The sequence below is a fragment of the Chlamydotis macqueenii genome, chromosome 6 (genome assembly GCF_036417535.1).
Source record: "Chlamydotis macqueenii isolate bChlMac1 chromosome 6, bChlMac1.mat, whole genome shotgun sequence".
Lineage (NCBI taxonomy): Eukaryota > Metazoa > Chordata > Aves > Otidiformes > Otididae > Chlamydotis > Chlamydotis macqueenii.
The window spans coordinates 23,719,651-23,738,662 of NC_141561.1; the positions used below are offsets into that span (position 1 = coordinate 23,719,651).

At 43.6% G+C, this 19,012-nt stretch overlaps 1 protein-coding gene across 1 annotated transcript in view; it reads right to left on the reverse strand.

Moving 5' to 3' along the window:
- The window catches only part of CHN1 (chimerin 1), a 98,923-nt gene extending 80,743 nt beyond the window's left edge, over positions 1–18,180 (reverse strand). Inside the window, exon 1 of the mRNA XM_086751418.1 lies at positions 18,004–18,180. Within this exon, the coding sequence (XP_086607544.1) occupies positions 18,004–18,106 (103 nt within the window). The 5' untranslated portion in view covers positions 18,107–18,180. The remainder of the gene's footprint in view (positions 1–18,003) is intronic.
- Positions 18,181–19,012: the final 832 nt, after the last annotated feature.

The window sequence follows — 19,012 nt, forward strand, 5'->3', positions numbered from 1 at the left end:
TTCTCTCTTTTCCAGGACTTTGCCTTCCCCCAGCCTTCATCTGCACACAAGACCTCTTCCCTCATCCTTAAGCAACGCTTTGATTTGCTCCCCAATGCTCTCCTGCTAGGACTCAGCTACCCAGCATCTCATTCTCAAGCCATCTCATCTCTACTCAAGGCCTGCTTGAAGTTTGCCTGAACACAGAGAAAACAGAGGCAGAAAAGCCCAGAACAGCACAGCAGGCAGGTTCTGGCAACAGCCCCTTTCCAGGCAGAAACGTCACAGTGGGGCACAGCATGCCCTCCTTTAAGCATACAAATTAATAAAAGTAAAAGTGTGCAAGTGATCATCAGAAATATACGCTTGCACAGAAAAGGGCTTCTGCCAATAGAAGCCATTTAGGAAAAGTTCATCTACAGACACAAACACTAGGAGAGCATCTCAGATTTTTCCATAAACACAAATGTGACTAATTGTGACATGACAACGTAGCATTTCCCTTCATTATTTTCCTTCTTGCTTACCCATTTTCACTTTATCCCTTCTATAAATCTGGACAACTGTAGTACTTCCAGAGCGTACATTTTAACTGCAGATATGAAAACTGTTACTATTGCCTCAAACTGTTTAGACTGCTTGTCTCTGTGTATTCCTTTTATAGAAGGAATAAAAATGTTTACCTCTGCTGGAAATGGTTCTTTCTCTCTCCCCAGTGAAGATCAGTCAGCTCTAGGGTAGAGCAGCAGCAGCTTAACTACGCATGGTAACCCCATAAAGCCATTTAGGACTTACTGTGAGGGTTCCTGTAGAGAATTCAGTTTTATTTTTCTTTTACTGTATGTCATTCCCTGCACCATGGTGATTTGTAACATCATGCTAGAGATTAGTTTAATGCTGTCCAGGAGGAAATAATCAGCTGTCTGCTGACATGGCAGCTCTTGCCCCAAACTTTTATTTTATTTGGTGATATTCCTGTTGAAGACAGGTGAGGTCTCAGGTGGTGAACCTTATGGAAGAGGCCAGGTCTTAGCCATGTGGTCCCAACATCAATATGACCAGGAGAAGAAAATCCAATTTTGTGTTTTCTGAACAAATCTATGACCAAGTAATGGTGTAAGTCATAAATATGAAAAGATGCAAGAAAGTATAAAACATTCTTCTGTGAGCTATGGCCTAGGCACTAACCAGTAAGTGTTAACATGTGTTTTAAGATGCTAATCTTGCTTCATCTGGCAGCAGCACGTGTCAAAATTTAACTCCCGAAGAGATGCACGACCAGCAGATGTGGCCATTTGCTGTCCCATACAACAGACTCCTTTTTGTGCCCAAAACTCAACTTCTAGAAAATTCCTCCTCGGCCTCAAAATCTTGCTTGTCAGCACCTTCTCTGTGCCCAAAGGATGCACATAAAATCACTCAACTTACAGAAATAAAGCCATAATTTATTTGCTGGTGAGATTCTCAAGCCACAAAAACAGTGCAGTTGACTAGAAAATGTCATTTCATCTCTGTTTTTCAGAGTGCCAACAGCATTTCAGAAACTAAGCTCCAGCCATCACAAAACATTTTAAGCAGCAGCCAAGCAGGCCCCAGTGGTTAGGGCTTTCATGCACTCCAACCAAAACAAAACTCAAACAGCATTAAGGTAATTAAAGGATGAATACAGCCGCCGCCCTAGGCAGTGGCAGTAAAACAGATGGGCTACAATACTATGGTTTCAGGGTAAATGAGAGAAGCTGATTGCTGGCTCTGGCAGCACCCAGCAGTGCTGGAAGCATTTTGCAAAAGTCCCTGCACTCCTGGCAGCAGGAGGGGCAGGTGACGGTGATGGCAGGCAGCTCCCAGAGAGAGGGCAGCAGGACAGAGGGTACAGAGAATGGCCAAAATAGTCCTATCTATTGTATATGTATTGAAGAAGGAAAAGCATACACCAAAGGCCCTTTGTCACTCTTAGGTGAGACCTTGAGATCCACTTTTTTTCTCCAAAGCTTCTCTCCACCCCTCTGCTATATCTCTTCTATCAGCAACCAGTAAGTTAAACAACAGTCTGTAATGGGGCAGTGAGCAGAGGCAGAGTCTTGATGCAAAGAACAAGAAGCATCACGCATGGCTACCTGCCCATTGCACAAGGTCCTGCAGAAACCAACCCACCCCTCCCTAGCAAACAGGATACCACACACGCTGCCACCAAAGGCTGCAGAGCTCATTTCAGCCACTGCGCGGTAACCAAGAGATAAAACTGTGGTCAGTCTTTCCTGCCTTGCACGCATGAAGCATTTTCCTAGGAACAAACACTTCTTCAGCATGTGAGTCCTCCACATTAATATAAAAAGAGAAATTATGCTCTACCTCAGTCTTGTCCTGTCTTTGTCCCCTTGCACAGGGGTAACAAACTATTTCTGACCAAAACACCTTGCATGGGCTTATACCATACTATTTAAGACATCTCAGCCAACTTTTTTTGGTATATTCCCTTTCTCTTAACTAGAAACTACTATATTGGTTTGGTAGAAAAAATGTTGGGGTTTAAAAGTGACTGAATAAATAATGTTAACACAAAAGTAACATTGGTCTGTTAGTCCCTAAAAACAAAGACATTATTTCCTCAGGAAGGCAGACGTCAATGCCTGCTGTAAGGCACTCCGGCACTAAGGCTCCCAAGTAAGCAACCATCTTCTCCAGGTGGAGAAATGACACCAGATAGGTGTCCCCTTTAACATGCAGGCAGATGTAAGAGCTTGGCAGGCATCCCGGCTGCATGTGGACAGCTAATGCTCCCACCTGAGCCCACTGTGCTGCCGACTCAGCCCACTCCAGTGGGGAGCCGGTGTGGGGCAGCTGTTTAGAGCTAAACTAAAGCCTAGTTTGATCAGGGAGACAAATAGCCTCTAGGTTGAAAAGAGGAGCTATCGCCAGCTTACACAGGTCACCTCCTGCCAGGGAATGGCAGCTTGCAGGCAGGAGTTACAGGTAGCCTGCTGAAAGACACCCAAATGTTTCCAGGCCAGCCCTGGAGAAGCTGGCATCCAAATTAAGTCACAGCATCACTAAAACCATCCATCTACAGGGACATGCCCAAGCCTGTGGGCAGAAGGCACAGTTACCAGTGACAGCTCTCCTTACGCAATGTTTTACTGCATTGCCTCGACCTTCGGCACAGATTGCAACACTCCTTAATATTCTTAAAACCCACGCACCTAGGCAGCTTTAATTTTTAAAAATTAAACTGCATTTGAGTTACTTAAGCAAGAAAACAAAAGCAGCTGAATATATTTTCTTCACATTTTCCAAAGGCATTCCAATCTGGAGAGTACAATGTAATCTGAGGGAAAGATACAAAGATATGAACCAGGGAAAACAGGCACCGACAACCAAAGCACCCGTTCGGCTGCAGTGCGGCACTACATCACACACACCATACCCCAGGAATTTTTTAACAGGACAACACTTCTATTTCTCTGCTCTTTTGTCCTCAATTGGTTTTGCTTATACCACTCCAAAAAAAGTACAATTGGGTTTCTAATTATCATTGGAGTAAAAGTGATTCAAAGAAGGCTAGCGTGAACGATACCTCAGAAAGCTGCAAGGACTACTTCCATTTCTCTGATGCGAGCAAGTGGGAGACAAGGAAGCACTCTCCGCAAAAGTGAAGGGGCTTAAAGAAGGGCATGCTCTGAATAATTGCATCAGTCTTGAGGAGGAGAGAGAAAAAAAGATCACACTACCATCCTGGTTTCTACAAACATTTGATCTGGCAACAGTAAATTCTGTGGGAATGCTTCCAATGGAGTTGAATGAGAGACCCACCGAAAACAGCTGAAGTTCAATGCCTTTTATTAGCAGGTCTACTGTTACAGTCTCTTTATGAATGATGGGAAAATTTTAATGAGTAGTATTTTGCCTATCACAGTCACTGCTGCTGTTAAATGACCTAATTTTCTAAGTGATTAGACCAGGTTGCAAATGATCTGTTTCTAGATTTTCATGTAACCAAAGCAAGTACTCATTTTTCCTCCTCTTTGCAAGATAGATAGTGGCATCTGACTACACAAATGATGACAAATAAAAAATTTTCAAATCCTTTATAACAAACAAACAAAAGAGAATTTTTACTCTTAAGCAGGAATTTTCACATGTGCAGTGATAACAAGCAAAACATAGCTGTTACCTTCTTTCTCTTGACTGTAGCATAATGGAGGGGTGGGAAATACTGCTCCGATGAAAGCACAGTTAGTTTACTGTTTAGAAAAGTTTCAAGATCTCTAAAATGATTTCTTAGTGCTGCTTCAAGTATACAAATTTAGACTTCGGAGAGGTAAAAAGATGACAAGTGCCACCTTGTGGGCATTTAACAAAGACAATGTAAGGGTGCTTTCCGTTTCCAGCGGGGTATCTCGGCCTCCAGACAACAGGCTGCAACCAATTTTCAGCATTTCTGGGAATACCATCTTTGCTTCCCGAGAAAAGACAGACACAACGGGAACTGCTACCGGACACAGCTCTGCGGGTTAGCTCGAGGTACAGCAACAGAGTCAGGCCACCAGCTGTCTGCAACCCTCTTATTCTGTTGCTATCAGAGTTAAGGATAGCTCTGCAGACTCCCAGGTATCCTGAAACGTGTGGTTTCAAGATAGCAAACAACGTCCAACTGAAAATGTTGTCAAAATCAAATATACCTCTCTAATTTATCTATTTCAAAGAAAAACAGCTTGTCGATATTTTTTTTAAAACAACTCATTGTGGCAGAACTGACTGTGGCCGGCTGCAGCCCTGAAGTGCTGGATGAATGATTGAGGCAGTTTCCCATCCTCCCAAAGGGTTATTTGAAAGGTCTTTTGCAAACTAATTTTGTAAGTTCAAAACTGACAGAAAAACACCTTTATTGGATTAATTGCATCTTGTAAATTTGATAGATTTGATTTTATAAGAATCTTCTGTATCAGTAAAGTCTTTGAGCAATTTGGAGTAACACCAGGTAACACAAGCTTGAACACTATAATCAAACTTCCCTGGTTAAAATCCAGACTGGTTTTCATCGGAGACACTGTTTTGATCACAGTCAGTGAAGCTTGCTTGGAAGCCAGAAGAAATATCTGTCAATGCTATTACTCTTAACACTCCTCTCATTCCAACCATGGCAAGGGATAATGTAGGCGAAAACATTTACCCTTTGACATTTCCTTTTATATTTTTTGTTTCCACAAATTCTTCTTTGTCTCCTATTTTAAGTCTGCCTGCACAGAGACCGAACTGATTTCCCATCACTTGTTTTACTTCTTCCAAGCATTAATAATACCAACAAAGGCACATCAGTTTTACCATAACTTCAAGCCAGTGACAACTGTTAAAGCCACAGCCTTGAGGCATTCACAAAAATACGTTTTTGTCTTGATTTCTCTAACATATCCAACAGGGAATATTGATTGAAGCTTGATTACACAAGTATTCTGAGCAGTCATCCTAATAATGAAAAAGAACAATATGATATGGTATAAAAGTGTCTTCTAGCTGTAAATTAATCCCCTCCCCTGAATAAGAAGTCTGCCCGGTCAAGGTTGAACAGAAGAGACCCTAAATAAAGGACGAGCTTTCAGGACTTTTAAAATACAACCCCTTCATCCACTGCATAGTGCCCCAATTTGCTGAATGGGGAGACATGTTTTATCACCGTTCACTTGGTTGCTTTGAATCTTTTTTTCCACATAAACCACAGAGATAATGAACATACATTCACTTTCCCGCTCTAATTAAATAGAGTGTTGTGGTTTTACCAAAAGCTGAACCACAACAAAAGAGCTCACCACCAACCTTGCCTCCCTATCCATTAGTAAAAATCTGCTGAGAACTTGTCTTCCCTTGCATTTTAAACCAAGATAGCTGCTGTGCATTCATTAGCCTCTGGGGGGCTGGGGGGAACAAAACAAAACCAAACCACCCATTAGCAGCCCAGGCAAAAATCAGAGTCACCCAGAGAAAACGAAGAGCAGATCTGATTTCTGACTGCTGTTGTAACTGGCCTCAAGACGAACTCGCATGTTCCAAAGCACGTCTCTCTCTAACTGTGTCAGATGGTCTAATAGATGCTGTTGCCTCTGCTTCCCCAAACTCGGCGCATTTAAATTCTTAGACCACTGGAGTTATTACAAACCTATCACAATTCTTATTACAAACAGATTTTTCATTTTCTAAACCAGTCACCAATAACACACACCATTGCTCATGCAAAAATATGGCTTGTATTTATGTCCTTATTTCCAGAACAGATGCAACACATCAACACTCATGGTTGGAATGAGGAGGACAGACTACCAAGTAAAGTACCCTTGCCTGGAACCGTGATCGGTTTTTATAGTGTCATGAAGGAAACTCCTAAAAAACATTATTGGCAGGGTCAGAGAAAGGGAAATAGACACAATGTGGTGGGACGCCTTTTCTTGAATTGGAATTAAGTTTTTACTCCAAAAGTAATTCTCTAGTTGCTGTGAGCTTTTCCCCAATCTGAAAGCTCCAAATGTCATTCCTTACCTCTTCCTGTTCTCATCTAAAACATCCAAGAGGCCTCCAGTGGTACAAAGTAGGATGCTCCAGGTAGAAAAGCTGAAAACTTCACATTCCTTTTCATCAATTCCACGGCTCACTATTATAACTGCAGTCAAAGAACTACAGCAACAGATATTAACCCACCAGCCTCTCCCTATTTATAGCATTATAAATCCATCTTCTTCATAATTCGTTTCCTCCTCAGCAGGTTCATCTGCTGTACTAGGCGGGAACCAGAGAAAGGAGACAGCAGGTGTGAGGTCCAGTCCATGGAGAAGCTGTGCTCTGGGTCCACTCCTGCACCATCCAGCACATCGTGGGGCTGGAGCAACAGACAAACAATCCTCTTGAAGGTGGTTCACCAGCTCTGCAAATATTGAGAGGTTTTCTGCATGGGCCCCTCATTTCTCCTCAGTTCCCTTTGCATTTGGGAGGATGAAAGCAGAACAGGAGGGCTGGGAATAGGCTGCTGGAAGGAATGCTGAACACAAAGGTTTGTCACCACCCAGTGGGAATGGGAGAGCTGGCCAGAAAGCACCATATGATCAATGCTTAGAGATAACTACCAAATCCTTTTCTGAGTAAGTCCATACATTTTTTTTCACCCTCCAGGAAATTAATTCAGATGGTTTTCTTGCCTCTGTTTTGAAGTTCTTTCTCCTTTTTTTCCACTAATTAGAAGACAGACAAATTGGTCTGCAAATAATGGAAACTTGGTTTATTACCTCACTTTATCATGGCAGGAGGTTTTAAACAATTATTAGCTGCATTTCTGGGATACTGATGCATCCTTACTGGAACTGAGATCCCATGGGAATATGCACCAGTGAAAAGCAGACATCCTACAGAATGAAACATCTAAACAGAGTATAGGAACAGCTGGCGAGAGAAGCAGAGGCCACGTAGATGAGATCAACCTACAGACCGAATATCAGTATTTCTATTCCCAAGTCTTGCCAACCCAATAATCCCCCAGCCAGCATTGCCTCTCTGGGTAAGAGAGTTTGGGTGTCTTCAGCTCCACTTAGACGTTATAAAAAGAACTCCATTGTGGCAACTTGCAGCACAGGAAAATATGTACAGACAGACACAAGGAGAGCTATAGGATGTGACAAATCAAAAATCCAGTTTATAGTTTAAAAATGGTTCTGGCCTACCTACATGGCTAGATGGGAACTGCCAGGAGGCAACTGACAGAGACTGTCATACACAGGATTTCCATGCAGAAATAAGGGCAAATGCTAATACAGCTCTGAGACACAGGAAGCCCTGCCTGTGTGTCTTCCACTGTTGCTCTTGCACAGCAATGGGAGATGCCTTCCAAAAAAGGCAGAGTTTTTACATTTAAGATTCATGACTAACAGCAGGGCTACCCCATCAACAAAGCATTTAAGCAGCAGATAAAAGCTCTTCCTGCCTCTCACAGACCTTTCTACAAGGTGGAAAAAAATGCCAACCAGCTTAGCAGCTGAGTTAGCCCATGTGAGCTCTCCCTCAGACAGAGTACTCTGCAACTGTCTTATTTCAGAGGTTGCTTGGAGGCATCCCCTTGAGTTACTATCCCAGAAGAGCAGCATACTCGGTCCCGCCCTGGGGCTCACCATGCTTCAGGGTGGCAGTGACACTGGGGCTACATTTCACCTCCTGCAAATCCTGAACCTTGCAGAAGAGCAAGTTAGGAGAAAACAATCATCTTGCTTTGATACGATGCAATCAGAGGTGGATTGAGGAAAGTATCTTCTTATACAGTACAGCTTCAATAAAAGCTAACGAATAAGAGGTGCTCCACCAAGTTACTGATGAGCTTGCTGCTCTGCCACCGAGGAGGGGCAGGCAAAGGTGCTGGGAGGGGGCTGTGACACCACATAGAAGCGGGCAGATACACTGTGCAGCCAGGAGCTCCCCAAAAATTGGAAAGGCTGTGGTAAGTTTCCTCTCCTTCTCTTGTTTTTTTTTTTTTTTTTTGCGTTGGTAATTTTCCTGTTATTTTCCTTTACATACTTGCAAATATTTACCTTGTTATACTACAGATATTACTTCTCAATTAAAAAAATACCTGACAATTTCTTTACCATGTAAAATTTGGCATTGAAAGAATACACAACACAAAGCTTCTGAATGTTCTCTCACCAGGAAGAAGAATTACTATTTTATTTTGAAATACTTCTCTGCTTCTGTTAAACCCGTGAAGATTTTGTCAACATTTTCAAGTCTCATTTACAAATACACTGAAAAATCCAAAGAGGAAATCAGTAAAATTAATAGCTGTGTCAAAATCATGCTTCCTTTATTGGAAGGATATACCCATGTGTGCGCGTTCAGCCAGTGAGGCAGAGGTGAGGAAGCACTACATCCTGTTTGGGGGTTTTTGTGTGTGTGTTGTTTGTTTTTTTAAAATGAAAAATGATCCAAGATTGCACTGAAGCATTGTGTCCAGATTCATATGGAAACCATAAAGCACAGATGAAAAAGTATGGAAGACTGGCCCTAACAAATAATTATCAGCAACTTTTATAGTCTGCTCTGGATTGTATACGTATCAGATACTAACTCAGCGTTGAGAAGACTGACTTGTACCCTGCCAGTGCAAGAGCAAGGAATTGTCAGGTACTGCACTAGAACACTGGGTTTGCTTCTCAGAACTGTACTATTACTCCATTTGTCAAAATCCCCCCATTTACTCTGCACAAGGAGTAATTCCATACCTCTTCTTCCATTGCTGCAGCAGTACTTAAAGTCTTTGCTACATCATGCTCTGCTTTACTTGCTATATAATTTAAGTGGTTGCAGTTGTGGCTCTGCTGGCCACCATAGCACACCACCATACAGTGGGCCGCAAAACAATTCCAGTATTTAGGAAATATCATTTTACCTTTACTTCTGGAGTAGGAATTTCCCACAAGCAAGCTGCCCCAGGACATTCAGTTTTTATTTCAGCTTCTTAAACAGCAAGGCTACCTATAAGCAGCTACTCTTGCAACAAAGGGAGCAGGAAGGAGACAGAGATGGGGAGGAGAAGTGCAGCAGAGAGGGAACCCCCACCTCCCATCAGCACCAGGAACATCCATCCCCAGCCACGTGATGTATTCAGCTGAGCCAGATCCTGCCATGTGCACAAGAGATCGATGTGACAGTGGGTTTCCTCACAGAGATGACCAAGACCAAAAGCACAGTTACCTGTTCACTACGAGCAGCAAGGTCTAGCTTGCAACTTCAACAGTGGTCCACAACCATAGGATGCAGTTTGCCTAATGCATTCTCCCAGGGAACTAGGATTTGGTCACGTGAAAAAACAGACCATATTATCACATCCTATCAGCATGAAACAAAATTTTAACCAAGAGCTAACCAGCCCTGACAGTGTCCCCATGATGTTTATCACTGAATCGCTCACAAAGTCACAAAAATACATTTGGGAAAAAATGTATCAAAATATATCAGGGAAATCAAGAGTCTCTACAAGAATAAACAGGATTTTATGACCACATTTTCCAGTAATTACAAAATCACTTCAGAAATGTCACCTTTTTCATTCAGACAGAGGATGAAGAAATAGTTTGAGTGTTGGAAACATCAGATGTCAATTTGCTCTTTCACATTCACAGAGGCCGTTGCAGGCACAGCGAATGCTCCTGGCTTCCCAGCTGGGTGTGATCAGCTCTCCTCCCCCTGATTAGAACCAGAACACTGACCCACCACACCTCCGTACAGCTAAACCCTCGGGAACAGCATGGAGAACTGCAGCAACTATTCCCTGTGTCTTCTTGAGTCTGGCCAGCGAGGGTGCTTGAGGCCCAGATGTCATGCAATTACAAAGTCCTAGCAGTATTGTTATACACTTTAGAAGACCAAATATCTCAGTGACTTTAAATTACACTTTTCTTTATTTCAAGACGGACTCAAAAAAGCAAAAGCTAAAGGGATTTCAATTTTCTGTCATCATTTATGAAGATGTACAAGGCAGATACAATCCACTCCACTGAAATGACAACCAAGCCAGTTTATGATTTTACGAGAGCGCAAGAAGCATCGCATATTTTGCTAATAACTACAAAACTGCCCTGGGCCAGGTCTTGGGTCTGTTTGGTTTTGTTTCATCTGAAGACATGCTTATGCAGAACTGTAGGATCTTTGTCCACAAGGTGGAGCACCTAAACAGCCGGAGATGCAGATGCTAAGCCCCAAGTCCAGAAAAAGGAAAAAGAACCATCTAACAACACACAGTTGACTGTTAGACTGCACAGAGAAGTCACCCTTGAAGGATACTGATTAATGTGGAAAAACCAACATAATCTTCCAAAAGGGTTGTATTAGGTTTATGCCTTGAGTTTACTAATTAAAGTACTATTTCAGTCATAACTATGGAAGGGCCATTGGACAAACACATTCTTTTCTTGACACTGAGACATGCTTTCTATCACATGGAAATCTTTTAGTATATCTAAAAAAAAACAGTTAAGAAATCTTGGAGTAAGAGAATAAAGTCCCCAAACCCAACAAAGCAGAAAGGATCATCTGAATCCAAAACAAATAGAAGAAACCCTAGATTTACACCTGAAATGTCAGCCCTTGGCTGACATGAAGTGTGCAGCAGCAAGGCCTGGGAACTCTTCCTCAATCCTCAGACACAGAGTGTGTTTCACTTCAACACTATCGGATGAGATTCTGTGCTACGCAGTCTGTATCCACTTCCTAGAGAGTCACTCAAAGCCACGAAGGAAAGGAATGCCATTGTTCAATGGTGGCCTGAGCTGATGATATCGCAAGAGAATCTCTTTGCGGAAAGTTCCAAAACCTCACCTTAACTCATTATTTGGGCACACAATTGGACCTGCCCTTTTCAGCTTCAGCAACAATTCTCAGACCTCTAATTTCTCGAGATTCTCATACAATATTCACAGTTAATAGAAAACACAATTTCATACCAGCCACTGCATAAAGCACACTTCTAAGTGCTAACTTGAGAAGCCATGACTGAAATTTTGTCATCCTCCTTTAAAAGTGTTAGTGTCATTTCTCTGATATTTTGATCAGTTGATACCAATTTACTAGTTAATAGATCAATCTTCTTTTCCCAGTTCCTGCACAGGTTTCCCTTTTGATTTTTCTTGAGATTGCATTGCCAGCAAAACCTTTTCAAGGTTGCTCTCCTTATTTGCTTCATTAGGTTCTACAAATTAGGTAAGGTTAGCACAGCACCTAGGAGAAAATAACCTTATGATTCTCAGCACTCAGACACTTTTCCTCCCAGATACACAAATGGGAGTCAGATGATCGAGTTTATCTCTAACATGGTTTCCATTTTTAACACTTTTAATCACTTTCATTTTTAAACCTTATAAAAAAACCCAAACATTGTACTAATGTCTGTAACTTTTTTTTTGTCTAATTAAACTATTTGAAGTTCCTATTGAGACTAGATCTTGACTTGCTTAAATCTCCTTTAAAATTAGCCTGTGTCAGTCAGTACTGAACAAAGCCCAAGTATTTTACACAAGGGCTAAACACTTCAAGAGCATCTGCTGTAACCGGGTTAAAAAGATCATGCTAAATTCACTGCTCTACTGGTGAGACAGATCTAGCATAGGCAGTGCAATGTGGGGTATGTGTTCACTTTGAACATCCCTTCAAAAGCATAAGATGAGCAATGAAGTTCTTTACACTTTTTTTTTTTTCTTTTGGCCTAGAAGCATCAGTCATGGGTACCATTCCTATAGCACTCCACATTTATGTTCTCTCTAGCAAGAAAAGCCCTACTATAAATGCCTCAATTCCATGAACAAACTTCCTTTACCTACTTCAATTAAGGGACAGATTCAAAAGAGACTTTCCTGGCACAAACCAACTCTTTAGTTCAGGGACTCTGCCAGTGAACTTTTACCATCACAGCTAGCCACAAGTTTTAGTTCAGGGCCACGTACAAAAATACAGAGGAGAACAACTTGAATTATAGGCGATGTCTTTACCTCCTGTTCTTATAAGACAAGAATAAGTAGACTAATTTTTGAGTATTTCCCATCCTGCAGAAAATCCACAGGCATTACCTGTTGTGAGCCATTTTTAGAGGAACATTTACTTTCTACATACCTGTGACTAAGCTAACCAAGCACTCTAGAATATAAAAGCCTTCCCTAAGCAAGCAAAACATTTATTTAGAGAACAATGAAATTATTTCTCTCTTTAAGACTGTCACATTAGAAAATATGTGCCTGTACCAACATAAGCATACCCTGCCGTCTGAGGCAGCCATGAGACAGTAAGTACAGTTTGCATGGAGAACAGTAAGCACAGATGCATAGAACTTAAAAGTCATTTGTTAATCTGCATTTCAGATATGGAAGAATTTATTTCAAAAGGTTTGCTTCATACCTTTAGTAGTAAATAGATTCATAGAAAATTACTTCTGTGCACTACACCACCAGAGATCGCAGCTGTGGAAAGGAATTCTGTTAAGTAGGCAAATTAATATTTGTGTGCTCTTTCAAGAATGTATGGACACCTGAAATGGAAGTATAATTGCTTTCTTTGTCCGTGCCCTTCCCGCCTGTAGTGGTATAGTGTTTGTTTCTTTTCATCTGATATTTTCCCTATAAATTTCTCTAAAAACTGCTCTTGTTCATCATCTCCTTAAATAACCCTATCTGTCATGCTGACTGCCGCTCTGTCTCTAACCTCATTCATCTGCAGCCACTCATCAGAGTGCAAGCACTTCAAAGATTAAAAGAGAATTGCTCCACTTCTTATTTCTTAACCACCAATATTCAGAAGGGTGACTTCATCCATTCGCAGGTTCTGAGCAAGAAGGCAAGAGCATGAATAACTAATGACAAATATGTCCATGAAGATTTCTCCTGGCCATTTGGAAATGTCTTCCTTTGTTCACACAAGAGAGTCGATGAGCAAATGAACAGAAAGGGAATTCATAAAACATAAGGACAACACATAAGCACTATAACATAAAATAAAATATTTTTCTTTCAAAGTACAATGCTGACTTTCTTGAAAGACTTCTCAGTACATCCAGAGAAACAAGTAAGCAGTGATAGCAATGGGATAATTTAACAGTTCCCCTCTTTTTTTTCTCTGCATTGTTTGTTATCTTTCCTATACTTGAGTCATCCAAGTGGAATGACAGCACACACCTCAGCTGTGTCACTGGAGATCTCACAGCTTAGGGTATTAACGGATGGGGTCTAGCAAGTCTAGCCATAGAAACGTTAGCTGATTGCTCTTCCTGTCTCTATGAAGCTGCTACCCCTCACAGGGATTCAGCAGAGCAGGACTGGTGGGTAACCTGTAGCTGCTTCCTGCTCAACCAGACAAGTGGCTTCAGCCCAGCTCCGTGAAGGCCGGGCATGAAGCCACTTGGACGTTGTGCTGAAATGGCAGAGAAAGACACCTATGCCACTCCAGCTGCTGCAGAAGGCACAAAGAAATAATCAGAGGGAAAAGACAGGCTACACCTCCAGTCACCACAGCCTTTTGTAAGGGAACGTGAATATGCTGTAGGATGAAAAACAGCACTAGAACTGGACATCTGCTCAAGTTCCAGACACTTATATACACTCAGTGGGAAAGCCTGCACTGTTTCACTGTTTTGTGGACAAAGACATTTTTTAAATCCTCACCAGCTCTTGGTAGGCAATTCACAAATACAGATATCAAATTCATCACAACTATTATTTGCGACAAACAACAGGATCAGGGAGCTTTTTTTTTTTTTCTTTTTCTTTTTTTCCCCTTAATTTCTCAGATATATTGACTGGCTTCCAGTCTTTTGCTGACGCTAATAGAGGATCTACTTTCCTCTGTTAGATTAAACCTGCACTCTAAGTGCTTGGCCACTAGAACACAAACTCAAGGTACTGGTGAAACCCTATTTCTACTGGTATCACAAAAAGCCATGTCACATATGGGTGGCCACCTATGGTCACAACAGGCCATTTCTGCCACCATAACTTTGTGTAACTATGAACCCTGTTGGGATGACTCTTTCGCCTGAAGTAACCAGCGTGGCTGATAGGTAACAGAGGTATGTTTCCAGCCAACTACTTCCATGCTCTCCCATCTCTGATTCCTTCCAACAGGGGCTGCTCTTCCTCTCCACCTCTGTGGAGCAGTCAACCTCCTCTCCCTCAGAACCCACACCACACATGGACTCATCAGCTGTACCACTGCACTGTGGGAACACGGGCAGCTCACTACCACCTTTCATACAGCCAACAGTTAGCACCAGATACCCTGAAAGGTCATGACTGGGAGAACATGACTAGAGGAAAAAAAGAATTTTAAAATAACTAAGACTGAGAAAATGAAGAGTCTTAACATTTTTGTCCTTTGTGCTTTAATGCTGCATCATAATCTGGTCAATAAACTGTAAATGAAAAGGAATAAAAAGTCAGGAGACATATGTAGCCCAAAGGTAACAGCCATTTTCTGTAGCAGAAAAACACTGCTGATACACCAGAAGCTCTTTTCTCCCATCAACTTTCCAAAGAGTCTCAATATGCCACCTCAAAGGTGTAAACTGGAGCCAGTGCTCCAGCAGCTATGTAGTGTTGCTCTGAGGACAGCCTCCAACAGGAACGGGAAACTCCCAACCATTCTGCCAAGCAGAAAAAAAAAGGCATACTTGACCTTTCAGCTGCCTGATAACTCCATGTCTGTTTTAATCTGGAATCCACAACGTCACCCTGCTCTTTAGTCCTGTCCCTTTTTTAGTATGGTCTTTGGACTATGCACCGAAATAGCCATAAAACAGTATCAAGAGCATGGAGAAAGCATCTCAGGGCATTCCCCATCTCTCTCCTCTCTCTTGCTGTGCTCACACACATATACACATTAATTGAAAGGGACCCGGCAAACTCGGTGGATCTTCTCCCTCAAGCTGACATGGCATTTTTTCCTCAAGTTTTACATGCTTTGTAGCACATCCTATTAGAAGCAGCCCAAATTTGGTTCAGTGAGATATACCATTATGGGTTAGGAAAAAAAAAAAAAAAAAAAAAAAAGAAAAGCTGCAGCAATATTGACCCTAGAATTTATGTGAATGAGCAGAACCAAAGCAAACACCTCCCTCAGGACCTGTTTGCTAGGACAGTTTTACTGATATAAGATAGGTGTGAATTTAAAATAGTACAATTAGAGCCACTTAACCCCTCCAAAGAGATACATTAATTCAGGCACAGTTATTACACCTTTCCCCAGATTTGCTGATGTTGTTTTGGTAGGTTTTAGTTTGTTTTGAAACAAATTTAAAAAACACTCCTTCATGAGTTACATTTTTAATGAGCTACTCTGGGTCAGCTGTGGTGCAGTAACTGGAAATGTGACTATCCACAGGCAGCCAGAATTCAAGATAAAGGCTGAACGCTGTTCTTGAAGTTGAAAGCAAGCATATCGTGTCTGTCTTTGTTACACGCCAAGAGCCAAAGTGTGGCAGGTTACCTCAGCTCAGAGGACACATAGCAACAGAGTAAGATGCGGTAACTCAACCGTAAGTTAATCACAACCTCATCTGCAAACATATTGCACATTGTCTGCATTTACACAACTCCCACTCACGCTCCTGCATTCATAGTTTAAGAGATACTCTAAAGCTTTTACATTTACAGAAGGCATCACATTCATTTGTTGACACACATTAGCCTTATTTGTTACATTGTTTTACTGTCACCTTGTGTTTTCTTAAAATGGTGAAATCTTGAAGTTTTACCCTTGCCGAGATATTGCTTAAGACCTAAACACAGCGAGGTACCTCACTCTGTCTTCTCTTTGCTCATTACCTTTTACATGTATCAATGTCATTTATTCTAACAACAGACATGATAGCACACAAAAACATGTAATTCACTTTACCTTGTAATGCAAATTTATATCAATAGAAAAATGCCCTTAAGTAGTAAATATACAGATGAATTAAAAAAAGAATCACATAAGCTTAAAAAAACAGGTACCTGACTTAGGAATGTCACTTTATTTACAAGCTAAAAATAAAATAGTCTTAATTTTTGCAGCCAAAGATAGTAATGACACATTAACTACTCACCATGGAAAACCTGCATATTTTCAATAGCCTAAAAATTTGATTTTTGGTTAGGGACAACTACAATATTTACCTGCAGTGCCCGTGTAACAACTACACCTTTTCTTAACAAGCTGAAGTTACAATGATGCCATGTAATATGCACAGTAGGCTATTTTACAAAAGCCAATCTGCCATTTGAGGATTCTTTTTGTTCACTTGTGCTTATAAGTTAAAGAGCTTAATGTCCACCCTGCAACTGACAGCGTGCAGGGCCCCCGTACCTGCACAGACTCCTCCAGAAGTCCGGAGGCTCATGTGAACTCAATAACAAGATGAGGTCTGTACTGACAGAGGCAGTTTACTCCACTGTGAACTATGATTTACCACCTTTCGCATCCTGAAAAACTCAGGCAGGAAATACAAATACAAGTGACAGCACTGTAGCTAAATCCAATAGCACATAGATTTTTATCTACGCAGAACTGTTTTGCAACACGTGCTAAACTTACTTTTAGATGGGGCTTAACATGCCACGATAAGACAACAGGTGTCAAATTTTAAGAAAACCCATGAAACCATTTTTATTCTTTTAGGAAATTGTACCAGCCTGAGAATCATGAGATTAATGAAAGCAAGTCATTTGTTTACACAGAAAGTAAAAACCTACAGTCTAAACACTACAAATAGACATCATGTCATCACTTAAACCTATTCACTAGAAATCACTCCTGGCGCATGAGCTTCTTCCGAGAAAGAGTATCCCGATTATCCTGTTAATTCTGTACTGATGTTGGTCACGGTCATGTCTGTTTTCATTTGCATTGTTGCATTTACCTAATGTTGCTAGAGGTAGTTTGTAGGGTGGGGTTTTTTTTTCCCTATTGTAAAATTAAGCATATTAAGCATAGGGAAGCTTAATAATCTTAAGAAAACCCACATGTTCAACAGTTAAACTACAGTTTCCACATGCTGGTTCCCACTACGCTGTCTCCGCTGCGAAGCCAACCACAGCACCGCTCCCAGCCTCCTGAAACCGTCCTCTCATGAACCTGTGCTATTAAACACAATGACAGACCCGCATCTCATCCTTACGGGCAATTAAGCCCCGCACCCCGAGGCTCCCGGGGGCGCGGGGGGGGTCCCTCATTAGCCAGCCCACGGCTTCGCCGGGCGGCTGCTCAGGCGGCCCGGGTTGGGGGGGAGGCTTGCTGAGGCACCGTAACTTTTATTTGCCCATCGCGCCCCGCAGCCGGCTGGCAGCCCGAGCCCACGCCGCGCCCGACACCGGGGGCTGCCCGGTTATTCTCCCCAGCCAGCCCGGGGCGCGGGGCGGTGCGGTGGGCCCCGGCCTGCGGCAGCCCTCCGGGCCGGCGCCCACGCCCAAGCGCTGCCGCGCGGCAGACAATGGGGGCCGGCAGCCCCGCGCCCGCCGGGCTGAGGCGGCGGTTACTCACCGAACAAGGTCAGAGCCATCGCAGCGGCGGCGGGGCGGGCCCGGGGGGCGGCGGGGGCTGGCCGGGCGGCGCGGGGCTGGCATTGGCGCGGCAGCTCTCGCATCAGCGGCGGGGCGCGCCTGCAACACAAGTTGGGCGCGGGGCTGTCAGGGAGCCCCGCGGCACCGGCGGCCGCTGCCACTTGCTGCCGCGGGGCGGAGCGGGGCGGCCGCAGCCCGCCGCGGAGGGGTGGGGAGGGGAGGGCAGGGCCCCGGGGAGGAGGCGGGGGGGGAACGGCCGGGGACGCGCGGCAGCTGCGGGGAGCTCCCCGCTCCCGCCCCTCCCGCCCCCAGCCCGCGCTCACGCTGCGGCCCGCCGCCTCGGGGAGCCATCTTGCGCCGCCACACGACCCGCCTTCCTCCCGCCGCAGCCAGCGGGACGGTTCCCATGGCAACGCGGCCAGCCCGCCGCCCGCCGGGGCACAAAGAGAAGCGTCGTCCCCTAGTGCGGGGCGGCCGCCCTGGCTACCCCGGCGGCGGGAGAGGACGGGGGCCCTAGGCCCCAGCAGCCGGCAGCGCCCGGCTCGTCCCGTCCCTCGGGCAGCCGTCCCGAACGAGTTCTCTCCGCCGAGGAGACTCTCTGTGAGCCAGCCTCCGGGACCGGGCTGCCCCCCGGGGAGCGGCCCAGCAGGGTCGGCCTCTGCCTCTTCAGCCTCGACAGGGCTGCGCCTACCTGGTACCGGAGAAGAACCGACGGTCTTGTGAGGAACAGGACTTTTTTTAAAGCGAGATGAAAATTTCCACTTAAATGCCAGCAAGCGCAAAGACCAAAGCGTTTTGGTGTGAGAAATTTCAGCCAGCCCAGCTGCTGTCATTTTTCACTATCCAGGACCGTAAATGTCCGAGCTAAAAGCATTTAATTGAAAAGACAGCAGTGTGCCTGGTGTAACTCATTTATACTGTTTGCACTCTTAACCTGGAACAGGTGCTTAAAACAGAGGTTGGTTGGTTTGTACTCAGCAGATCTACCC